Here is a 12,228-nt window from a genome sequence, read left to right as displayed (position 1 = left end):
AATAAAATGTAATTTCATGTAATTTTCCAGCGTATGTAAAATGAAGTCATAATGGCGCGCTGACCTGCAGGGTTCCATTATGTTGCTGGCAGTGTGGGTGACCCTTAAGTCTCCTGCTAAAATATTTACAAACCATAGACTTCTTAATAATTTACCCTCCTCTGCTCAGCAAGAGATAAAGGCAGCAAGCAGAGCAGGACGCAGTCAATAGACAAACCAAGCGGGGATCAGCTAATGGTTGTTTCATCTCCACATGAGGGCATCACATGGATAAAAAATGCATTAACCCCAAATACTACGGGCTCTCAGTATAGCTAATGATAGAGGATCGGCGGCGCGGACCTGCCAACGACATTAGCACCCATTTTATAACCTCGTTTCCATTATGTTCCACTTTTATGCCCTGGAATCAATCTCACCTCCTCTACTTTGCTCTTGATTGTTACAGTATATTCTTTAGAAGACGTTCTCTTTTATACACAAAGCTACAATGTATTGTCGGTAAACTTTGACAGTAAATCTATTTGTGGTTCGAAGATGCCCTCCACAAGAAGGCAAGACGCTCCTCATCCTGGGAGGAACCCTTTGCCTTCTTCAGACGTTCAGTTGGCCTCATTAGTAATTTAACACATTTATGATGTCACATGCCACCACGGAAATAGCCTTCTTTAAAGTCTACATCATTGGGACATCATTGGTGAAGTAATGATGCATCAAGTGCACCACCACCACCAACTGGTTTCCAGTGGAAGGGACAGGCTTGCCACCAAGGAAGTCCAAAGGGGGGGCAGCTAGAGTAATTTGATGGTTGTGGTAACCAATTTTTCTTACAAGAAAAGAACTCTTGTCCTTAGCCGACAAGGTGCCCTCACAGTTGAAAAAGGGATAAAAGAAAGGGATAGGCCCCACTCCATTAATCATGTGAGACCACCAATGTATCTGCTAATAACAGACTGACAATATGGAGTACTGGTGGTTTGTACCATAGCATTAATCTTTACACCTCTTGCCCGACGATACCCGTGCCAACTAGGTGGCACTCATTCCCAATTCCTAACAAACATACCAGAGAATTTCAGGTGGTGAAGATTATTGCGTTTTCATGTTCCTCCCACAAATTAACCAACACTAGTGGGTTATGATGCCAAGAATGAATAGTATAAGAAACCAGGGAATGGACCTTCCCATAGACCTCTAGGGTAATGGAAGGGTTTAACACATTAGCCATTGCTTTTGTCTATGTCAAGAAGACATAATTAATTAGAATTGTCATCAGCTGGTGACCACCGGGCCCAGTTAGAACATTAATCAACCACCAATGTCAAAATATGCTCCAAGTATTGATCAGGTTAATTTTAAGACCGTCCCTGGTTAAAGATTTTGTTAAAATGCACCTTACATTCATTGGGCTAATATAAACCCCCACAACAAAAGGAAGAGCGTTTTAATTTTCTTATAATGTCCTTTTAACAGATTTTAATTAATTACTTTTTTTTTTTTTACCAATTTCTCCATGAACGAGCCAAGAACACAAATTAAAAATGAATCTAAAGAAAACTACAATCCTCATCTGTAACATAGATAACTCCAGGAAGGTAAAGAAATATCTCACTTTATTGGTGTGTCAAGGGAACAAGAGCATGAAAACTCATTTGCATATTTTCCATGCGCATATATATATATGTCGATCTGTTCTCTTATATCCATATATTACTATACATATTTATTATATATCTGTCACATGCTATATACAAATACTTAAAAGGGGATGTGTTCCCAGATTCTAATACAACCCACCAGAGCCAACCCATTCAGTTAAAGAGAGACTTGTAGAGAAAATGCAGAAGATGGTTGGACCTCCAGCTCTACCAAAGGTCCAAGAGGTTCCTCTTGACAGACCTGTGCTTGTGATCTGCACCATGGTTTTTGGAGGTATATGTCATTGGGCTTTTGCATTGGCTGATGAACGAGCTTAAAGAACAACGTTGATACTTTATAAGCTATGATTATCTAGGAAACGTCAGCAGAACCTTCTGTATCTCATCACATGAGGTTCTCCTTGTTTCAATCATGAAGAGGTGAAAGTTATAGACAGAAGGACTATATCAGCATAAGCAGCTTGTGTGTTAGAACAACGTTCATATATCCTCAGGAAATAATGGATCAAGTGTGGGGTTGGATAATTTTGAGATGTTTTTGGGAAACTATGTTTTTTTTCCTGACTTTCTACATCAATGATGAGCTTTTTATGTATGGAATGGGTGGCCAACCCATGACTTTTATTTTTGACACATTGTCAACCCTTGCTGAACTCAAAATTTAGCATTGTTCGTGATTCCCTTGGCGTTATGTGCATGTCTGTAACCCCTACCTGCATGTCATTTACTCTGCGTCTCTACATTCCGGTTTATCTCTGTCTCTGTACACTGGAAGTTTTTTTTTGGGGGGGGGGTGAGACAAGTGTATCTTAATCGGTTCCTTGAGATTAAAGATGGAAGCTCTGTTGTGTGCCTGATGGGGGAGGTGGGTATTTTTTTATGACGGGAGAACTCATGCATGCATTTTTAACACGCTATTTGGGGTATTGCTGGGATGGGGAAGGGGGGGCAGATTCCTTTTCATCCCTTTCCCTCGTTTCTTTACGGGGGTCCAGAGACAGGATCCAGCAGCATAGGTCAAAGAACGGAGACCTAGTGACTATACACTTCCTCCAGGAGCTGGAAAAAGAAAGAGAGAGAGAAGACTTAAGGTCAAGGAGGACCTTTACACATCTCAAGGCAGCTATGTGCCTCTTCCCCAAACAAAAAAACCCTTCATTTTATACTTTGTGATATTAAAAAACCTGTAGGATGCTCAGGCCTGCTAAAAGAGGGCCACGCAAAGCTAGTGACCGATGGATGAACAACATCTGATTAGAAGAAATGAAGACGATGGTGAGGAGGATGATAGAATTGTTGTAACAATTATGATTTTTTTTTAAGGCAAGGGCAGTTAAGATGTAGATTCCACCACGCAATTCATTTGATATCTGGATACAAATGTTTTTCTAAGTAACTAATCAGTCACTTACTTTGAGTTTGAAGAGGTTGCCGTCCGTCAGCCTGAGATCCACTGTAAAAAAAAAAAAAATGAAGACAGATGAGTCCTTCAAGTTCTGCATTTTCTAAAACCAAATGGGCATTTGTAACTTAAATTAGTCACCTGACAAACAGGTATTCTGCCGCGGCCGCTGAGAAAGGGTACGAAACGCACTCGGAATGTTCCTTTTAATAAATCTATTAATGTCTTCTTAATTACCGGCATTATTGACGCAACGTTATCGCTTCAGCCACTGAAACATTATCAATTTGGCTTCGTGTGATACAATGAAGCAAAGGCTTGGGCCACGCAAGGAATCCCTCCCATTCCCGGAATAACCAGGACCCGCGGGAGACAAAATAATTACTTGTAATTATCGGAGTCTACAGGGAAATTCAGACCGTTCTTTCTTAGGGAAATTTGATATTTTGTAGCTCATAGAGGCAAAAAACTGCCTTTTTTGACTTTTTTCGAGGTGTTAGAATACTTTGTGAACAACTCCATAACCCCAAAGCCTGCTTCCTCAAACATAAGGAGCATTCTAACCGAACGAGACGTACATTTCTACAAGAGCTTCACAGCTCACTGATGGTGACCCCAAACCTTAGAGGGGGAAATCGGGAGGGGCGTCTGCCTTACAAAGGGTTAACTCACAAAGCAGAACCTCGGTTGGTTCGAAATTCTAAAGAACGCTAAATATAATAGGGCTTGTTTGGGGAGACCGCTCACTGGGTGGCGACCGGCAACAATTATATGTTCCCGAGAGCCTAGAACCGCTGTGAACCGTTATAAATGGGAAGACTTTAAAGTCCGCATTGAGCCGCACAGCAGGGCTGCATATCTGTGCCAGCTCTTTGGAATCGGAGGCAATGCGTCACACCGTACGGGTACGAAACAAACAAAAAATAAAGAGGACAATGGATAGAAAAGCCAGAGGTGGTAAAGATAAGAAAGCGGTGGTCGCCAGGAGCTTACTTTGGATTCCTCTGCTTGCATTTAAATTTGTTACCTGCAGAAACAGAAAGAGAAGAGAGTCAAACCTCTTAAAACTTACAAAAACAAACAAAAAAACAGATGTTTTCTTCAGGATAATAGCTTTGAGTGGACCGCTTCTAGAGGAAGTTGTTGAGCAACAATCTCTAGGAAACTTCTTCAGATGCCATCATGTTTTCCAAACTTTAATGAGACTTTAGAGTATCCGTGAGCCATAAGAGCTTTTACACAAACCCATCTCCCGTCTATTAACACAAAAAGCAACTCCCCTAAAGGTTTCCATCACCTGATCACCAGAAAGATATATATATATTTTTCTTTATATGATACATCAACACCGGTTATGAAACAAGGCGTCGATTTTACATGAATATCTTCAAACTCTTGTAATGGGAGGGGGGGTCCCACAATCTTTTGGGATGATCAAAAAACCGGGAAAAAATAAATAAATTTGAGAAAAACTTACTCAGAGCAACGATGATACCCAGAAGGAACATGACGATGGCGAGAATGAGTCCGGTCATCCGTACCGTGTCATAATCTAAATCACAGGAAAGACAGAGTGAATTCTTAGCCACAAACGGAATTTCGGGGGGGGTTTACATATAGGGTACAGAATAAATCAGTTAGTACACAAGGGGTTTCCAAGGTATGATGGGGAACACCTCCCATAGCCCAAAGACAGCTCTGGGGGCAGATCAGGTCTGTGGCCACATGCTGCTAAAGGATAAAAACGTAACATAAGTCTGTATGCGTGTCATTTGGGGGGGGGGGTCTTAACGTGCCAGGGTGGTTTAGACAGCTAAATAGGCATTCGAGTTTAATAGCAAAGTTGAATCATCCTAGCGACTTTTCCGACCCTGAATCGCCAGCTTGTATCGTTTCACTTGCTTTGGAATTCGCTGTTTGACTAAAGTGTTAGCGTGTGTGGACGGTGTGATAGCGTTTAACATAACCCGAGATAAGAATCCTTACCAAAACTGCTCCACCAAGGGCCTCTACCTTTTCCAGCCATAATTTGGGGCTCGCTTGGCCGGATTAATAACAAAAACAACTCAAGCAATACAGTCTTCCGTCATGCTTATACTCCAACGTAATGGACGATATCAATAAAAACAATGGCTTAATGCATAGACCCCTAAATCTAGGCGTATGGCCACATCTAAGCATCGGCCATCATGGCTGCTTGTCTTCCCCGAATGTGTAGAATAAATCTAGATAATCAGCTACTGGTCGTTATGCACATAAACCACGAAGAGATTACTGCGCAAGATAACTTACCGTATACGAAAGGGTCCTGATCCCCATACATGCTGGCTGAAACGAAGAATATTTGACATCACATCACAAGCAAGGTCGTTACAAGGTCAAAAATATATATTATTCATCGCTTCGCATTTAGATCAATAATTCAGCAAATGGACATTTTTACAACAAACGTATAAAAGAGTAACTGCCCTCTGAACTTCGTTCCATGGATGGAAGCTTCTGTTTGAGTAAAAAATTGATTAAAAAAAATTATTCTTGTAAGCAAAAAAGGAGAAAATTTGAAATGAAAACATGTTCCTTAAGACCAGAATTTTAGATCCTCCATGGGGTTAAACGTCATGGTTTTTTATCCGACGACTACTAATCTACTAAACCAAATTATCTCTGTTTTAAGCTATTTTCCCTAAAATATCGTTCATCTATCTAACCCTTCTTCGTGGAAAAATAGATATAAATCGAGAGAATATTTTATGTATTTATTAGGAATAAAATCCTTTAGACTATTTTTTTTTTAGGAAAATGGTATTATGGAGTAAAAAAAATAAAACATTTATTAAATTATTATTTTTATTTTTTCCCGTTGTGCTGTAATGGTTGAGGTTGAAGAAAGTCGCCCCGGGAAATGTATTACACATAAGCCCTCCGACAAGTTAAAAGGTCAGAATTAATATGGTCTACGAAATGCTTTCGCCTGGAAGGAGTTATTCCCATTTTAAATGATATTTAAATAATACATGATTTTAAGCTATAATTTAGAGAATAAGGTCAACTTTTACCCCCACCCAATTAACATTACGCAGAAATGGGTAGAAAAAATAAACTGCATATTACACTTACCATTCCTAAAAATAAATTGAATTTTTTGAAGTGGTTGGTTCCAAAGAATTTTTATTAATGTTTATAAATTATGTGTATTGTAATATAAAAGTGATTATTTTAGTTAATAGTCTTTTTTTTTTAAAACTTACCTATGAGGTCACTTGTATCTCTGCTAAAAACTACAACTATATATATATTTATTTATGGATCTAGCCCATTCTTCGAAGATGTTAAGGAGTCAACTGTTGGGTTCATAAGTAGTCATTTGCTACAATAATCACGACGATAATAATTCAAATCAGGATATTTTTGGCGTTTCTACTCAAGTTGGGCTTCGGGAAGGCGATAAATCTTTTAAATCAAAATTTCCAATTACAAAATTCAAAATGATATAAAAAAATAATCAAAAAAACGTGATAATATTACTTTGCTACAATGTTACTTCTAGTAAAATCTGTTAAGTCATTGTTTTCGGATTGTAAATGAAGAAGTATGTTAAAAATATATACATTTTTTCATTTAGTTCTTGAGAATCACATGGGGTTTCTGAAAGCAGCTTCTCCTGGGGGCTCAATGAAGATATGAAATGAGATTGGGTCTACTTTTAGCCCCCGTCTGGGACTGTAATGGATGGATGCCCTTATGTTTGGTTCTGAAACCACATCTCAGAGCTCTTTATCTCGTATTGATTTTGACATCCATCTCCGTGTTGATTTAGGATTGATTTTGCTCTCCTCGGTCCTACCCCATGGAGTACGATGGGTCTGGAGGACAAATTGTCGACTCATGTGTTTGGAAAGAAACCTTAGAGCGTAAATTGGGATTTGTTTGGGTGGGATTAGTTAAAAAAGAACATACTGTTTTATAAAAATATTAGGTTTTAATTTCTGTAGGTTCCTAAACAGCAGAAAGATACGCATTTTGTATATTTGGATGGATAGTGGGTCAATATTTTGGGAGGAAATTAATAAAAATGTGAATGAATGAAGTCTTAAATATAAAGAATGAAACTTAGAAGGCGTTTGGAGACAGCCAGGCACGCGAGAGAACTCATTTCAGTAATCCAATCTAGTTAAATGATGAACGCATGTCTTCAGTCTAGGAATACTTCGGAGTCAGCACATTCACACCTCACTGCCCCCGACAAGCGCTCGAGGAGTCCCTCCATTAACCACAGAGTAGGGTGATAGCAGATGCGCGCCGTCGGGCTGCAGGCTCACATACTGCATCTTTCATACTTCATCTCAGAGATGTCGGGGGATCTATCTCTGGATATCCCCCCCCCCTCTGAGAAAACCAGACGACTGCTCCATTATCGTCTCCATTCTCACAACTCATCCTATCCTCATAAATCTCTAAGAGCACATCAAGCTCGAGAAATGCTCGTATAAATGAGTTTAGGCTCCATGGACGGGGTAGACACCAGATACTTTACACAGCTCTGAACTTCATGTAGGGTCCACAGACATCAAATACATATATTCCTTACCAATACCCCCCCCAACAGTCTATTTTAATATGGCGTCTACCAAAATAAAGAAGCCTGTAATGATCACAGAGAAAGAAAAATGGATTCCTGCTAGAAAGGATTCTTCTTTCCTGGAAATTCTAATCTCGGAATCCTACCAAAGAAAACATTTCATTGGGGTCAATCGTTCATGGGAGCCAATCAAATCCTTATAAAAAATCCTCAAACTGAATAACATGAGGGGAACCGACTAACAGAAATAGGAGAATTAGTAGCAGATTTACCACCTAAGTATAGAATAAAGAGCTGATAAGGAATGATCATGTACGTCATTGACATGTACAATCCTCATTTGGGGGGGGGGCAAGAAAAGCCAAGTCATGGCCCAGCTTCTGCCAGTGGAACGAAGACTCCTTGTTATGCTTCATACTTTTGCACCAATTTCTCCAAGAATTAAAAGAAAAGTTAAAATGAAAGGCCTTATGGGTGGGATGCATGTGAGACCTCAGGTGACATGCCAACATGGGGCATCGGCAAGACCGGGCGTGGCATCGAAAGACCAAGGTTGGCTATTCAACAACATCCCATGTCTGGCAACACCCTGGCAAAAAGTGGCCCTCTTCGATGACGCCTTTTCAGTTTAAATGACTACATTGTGAAGAAAGCTGACACATCTCGGCCCCTTCCCAATAGTTGTCCAAACTGTCGAGCATAACGTCGTTTGCCATCCTAGCATCATCTGATTTGAGAGAAAATGTTTGGTGATCTAATGAGGTAATATTGTTGGAACAGGATGTAAAATCATTGAGAGCTTTGCACGTGTGTCACCATAATAAAATACGGATGAGGAGCATAGTCTTATCCTCTAGGATGTCACACGCCGGTGGCCATGCAGGAGGACAAGCGGAAAATACTGATAGCCTCGACCAACCTGGATCGGATCAGTTGCTAGGTGACTGACCAGGCAAAAGAGAATGAAGATTCTGCCGATAAACCATGGCCATTTGTGTGATGTTTAATTGTATCACGGCTCCCTTGTTGCACACTAAGGCTGGGGGGGAGGCAAACCATTTTATAGACACCTGGGAGTCAAGCTACTGTAGAGTAAATGTGGAATATTTAAGTAAAAGCCCCTTTCGTTGTTACCCTGGTGAATGGTTTTAGAATCGCAGCCCATGTTGCCGAATTAATGTTCCTCCATTGTGGCTGATGGGAGTTGTAGTCAAATGACTATTCGTGATTTGGTCATTAAGGACCCAATCTATTAGCCACTTGGCCCACATTAATGGTCAGTCTTTAGGCAGTAGTACCCAAGACACCCCAAACTCAGGTATAGGAAGCCCATACCAACAACTCCCATTGGACTACAATGCCCATGATCCTAATCCAGCCAAGCATACCAGCGCATGCCTCCACCCTGCTAGACGCTCCTTCTCACCCTACACTGCAGCCGTGTCCCATTTCACAAGGAATCTAGGACAACTTCTTCCAGCGTCCATCCATCTCCCAAATTCCCAACACCTTAATCCTTCCAGGACACGTCTAATTGGAAAATCAATCTTCTCTGCCGCATACTTCAAAGCCATTTTTTAACCCCTTGAACCCATTCTCCTTTAGAAACACGAGGCACCGGCGTACAAATTGTTAAAATATCAGATACCGGTGTATTTCAGTATAAAAACAAAAAAAAAAAACCCAAAACCTTTTCACTTAGCGTTTTGTTAACTCATAATGGGCTAAAACCACAGGTTTCTGTAACTTAAAGACACGAGGAGCTACTGGGAGGGATAAGTAGAATATATATATATATTATATTACAAAAATAATAATAAAAATACTAATACTAAAAATAATAATAATAATAATAATAATACTAATAAAATAAAAATACTAATAATAATAATACCACTAATAAAATAATAATAATAATAATGATACATTTAATAAGGAACATTCTATGTGTTTTATTATTCTAAGAAATCTTAAATCTTAAATTATTTTGGGTCTGTTTCTCCCTCGGTGGGGACGGGGCTGTTCCGTTAACCCCTTGCAGTTTTCCCCTGCAGCAAGGTAAGCGTGGGGGAGGTTTGCGATGTTCTGCTGGGACACTGCATTGCACCTGCAGTAAAGATGGAGGTTGGGGGGGGGTGGGTTATGCTCCTTCGCTGCAGTGGAGCTAAAGGGAGGACGGGAACAGTAGTCCCTTAACAATGGAATAAAAGAGAAGACCTCAAATGAACTAGAAAGCTGGACTAACCCCATTATCTCCGGCATACATTAACCTCCCCTGCTGCAATGCAGTAGCATGCGGGGAATTCGCCGGCAAGAAGCTGTTAACCCTTTACACTGACAATATGTAACTCCAGATGCATTGGAATTGAATATGGTAAAGGGTTAAAACTCTTTTGGGTTCCCGGTTAACGCATGCTTCAGCCTACCTTTCTCGGTTCGTTCGGTTGGGGTAGCCATGCCGGAGACTGCAACGAGTTGCTTGTCTGTGTGTGTGTAAGCGTCGTGTGCTTGTTTGGCAGGCTGTCGGTGCCTCTAACGAAAATGATGTTCGAGATACAGGTTGTGTGGATCTGCACGGTGTGTGTGTGTCCTGGAGATGGAGCGCATACGTGTGCGTATAAGCGTGTGTATGTATATGTGTGCGGTGAGTGTGGAGGATGCTTGGAGTGTGTGCTCGGTTCTGTATGATGTATATTGTGTATGTTACTGCAGATCAGGAGTCACAGCTGGATTGGGGGGGTCTATTCTACATTTATTCTATCACTCTCCCTCGCTCCCATGGGGCTCTGTCGGCCAATCACAAGCGGGTTGGGACACTGGCAGTGCTGCTATTGGTCCTCAGTACATAGGAGATGGTTCGTCTTGTTGCAGCTGATTTAATACTTTGAGTGCAGATGGGATGCGGGAAATCTTATCTCGTTTTTTTTCCTTTTTCCCTTCTCCCTATTTTTTTCTTTGAACATAGAAATACTTTAAATACGTTATAATATCTTAATCTTTTCTGGTCTGTTTAATATTTTTTTCTCAAGTTTTCTCCACCTGATCCTCTTTTCACGTCTCGTATCCTCATTTAACCCTCTCTCTTGGATTTCGCACCCCGGGTATCCACCGTATCATCCTCTCATTCCTTTCTCTCCATGCAGCCTCAGCCCCCCCCCCTCGTCCACCCTTCCTTCTCATTAAGCTTCATCCTGGATCCATACTGCCCTTCCCCGAGGTTTGAAGTAAGCCTCCCAATTAACCCCTCGCATGCAGCCTCCTTCCATTCATCACCGTGACAGCCTCTCTTTTGATTGGAAAGCTTCATTTAGCCAGAAAAAATACATAAAAGAACATTTATTTGTTGAACATCTTATACGGCTTTGGTAAAAATTACCAAGAGAATATTCCGCAATACACATCGCCAGATCGATCAATAGCCGAAGAAAAATAACGCGCTGAAAAGGGATCGTCATGGCTGCTAAATGGTACAATGAGTATGGATTAAAGTAAAATGTTAAATTTTAACATGACTCTTCATTCCGCATTACCTTATATGGAAGTCGACACTTCTGAGATTGTTTTGATTGACCATTGACCAATAATTGCATAAGAGGAAATGTTTCCTCTCTCTTTACCTGTGTCTCCAACATGAGCCCCCATATGCAAATCCATTGGGGTAGATGCTTATTTGAATATGAGACTATATGATGATGTCATAAAAAGAGTCAGACAAAGATTACCCAAGATAACACAAATCTTTTTTGTAATGATAATAATGGTGAGAGCCATATCTACAAATGGAACAGTGGAGAACCTTGCCAGTAGTAACCGACCAACCAAAAGTCCTCCAAGAGCTCCTTGACGACTCCTCCGGGAGGTCAGAAAAGAACCCAAACCAACAAGTAAAGAACCGCCGGCCTCGGTTAAGGTCGGTCTTCACGATTCCACCATAAGAAAGAGATTCCTCAAAAATAGCATGCGTGGGAGAGCTGCAAGCCAAGAACCAACGCTGACCAAAGAGAACACAAAGCCTCGTCTCATATTGGCCAAAAAACATCTTGATGACCCAGAAGATGGGTGCATTAATGAGTCAAAAGTGGGAAAACAAGGGTCCCGTTACATCTGGCATGACGATAACACAACATTAAGAACATCATACCAGTGGTGGTGGTCGTGCGATGGTCTGGGCGACTTGCCATGCTTGAAGGAACCATGAATTGCTCTCTACAAGAAAATCCAGGAGAACGTCAGTCCATCAGTTCTGAAGCAGGAGGAAGGTCCGAAGCACAAAAGTGAGTCTACCTCCGGACTGCTCAAAAGAAACAAAATGAAGGTTATGGAGGTCGAGTCAAGGTCCTGATTGGAATTCTTTTATGGATTTATTACTGTCCAGCTATAAGAATCCCCACGTCTTAGATTTAGGAGCCGTATGTCTTTCCCATGCATATTTAAATCCCCTCACTGTATAAGCCTCTACCACCTCTGCTGGGAGGCTGTTCCACTTATCTTCCACCTACTAAGTTAAGTGAAAAAGTTGAACACTTTGGGTTGGATTTCTGCCCATGCACCTAGTGTAAGAAATGGCTAGATAAAGCCAGTATTTTGGT

The 12,228-nt window shown here is 40.8% G+C and overlaps 1 protein-coding gene across 1 annotated transcript; it reads right to left on the bottom strand.

The window, feature by feature from the left end:
- Positions 1–1,596: 1,596 nt before the first annotated feature.
- On the bottom strand, positions 1,597–10,358 carry FXYD7 (FXYD domain containing ion transport regulator 7). Its single transcript, XM_053451434.1, has 6 exons — positions 10,066–10,358; positions 5,353–5,388; positions 4,538–4,612; positions 4,054–4,087; positions 3,071–3,111; positions 1,597–2,717 (listed from the first exon to the last, which is right to left on the bottom strand). Exons 1-6 carry the CDS (start codon positions 10,094–10,096, stop codon positions 2,698–2,700), a joined length of 237 nt encoding a protein of 78 aa, XP_053307409.1. The 5' UTR covers positions 10,097–10,358; the 3' UTR covers positions 1,597–2,697.
- Between the last annotated feature and the right edge of the window lie 1,870 nt (positions 10,359–12,228).

This window comes from Spea bombifrons, chromosome 12 (genome assembly GCF_027358695.1).
Source record: "Spea bombifrons isolate aSpeBom1 chromosome 12, aSpeBom1.2.pri, whole genome shotgun sequence".
In the NCBI taxonomy this organism is placed as follows: domain Eukaryota; kingdom Metazoa; phylum Chordata; class Amphibia; order Anura; family Pelobatidae; genus Spea; species Spea bombifrons.
Note: the sequence above shows the minus strand (reverse complement) of the source record. Positions and strands in the feature narration are given on the sequence as shown.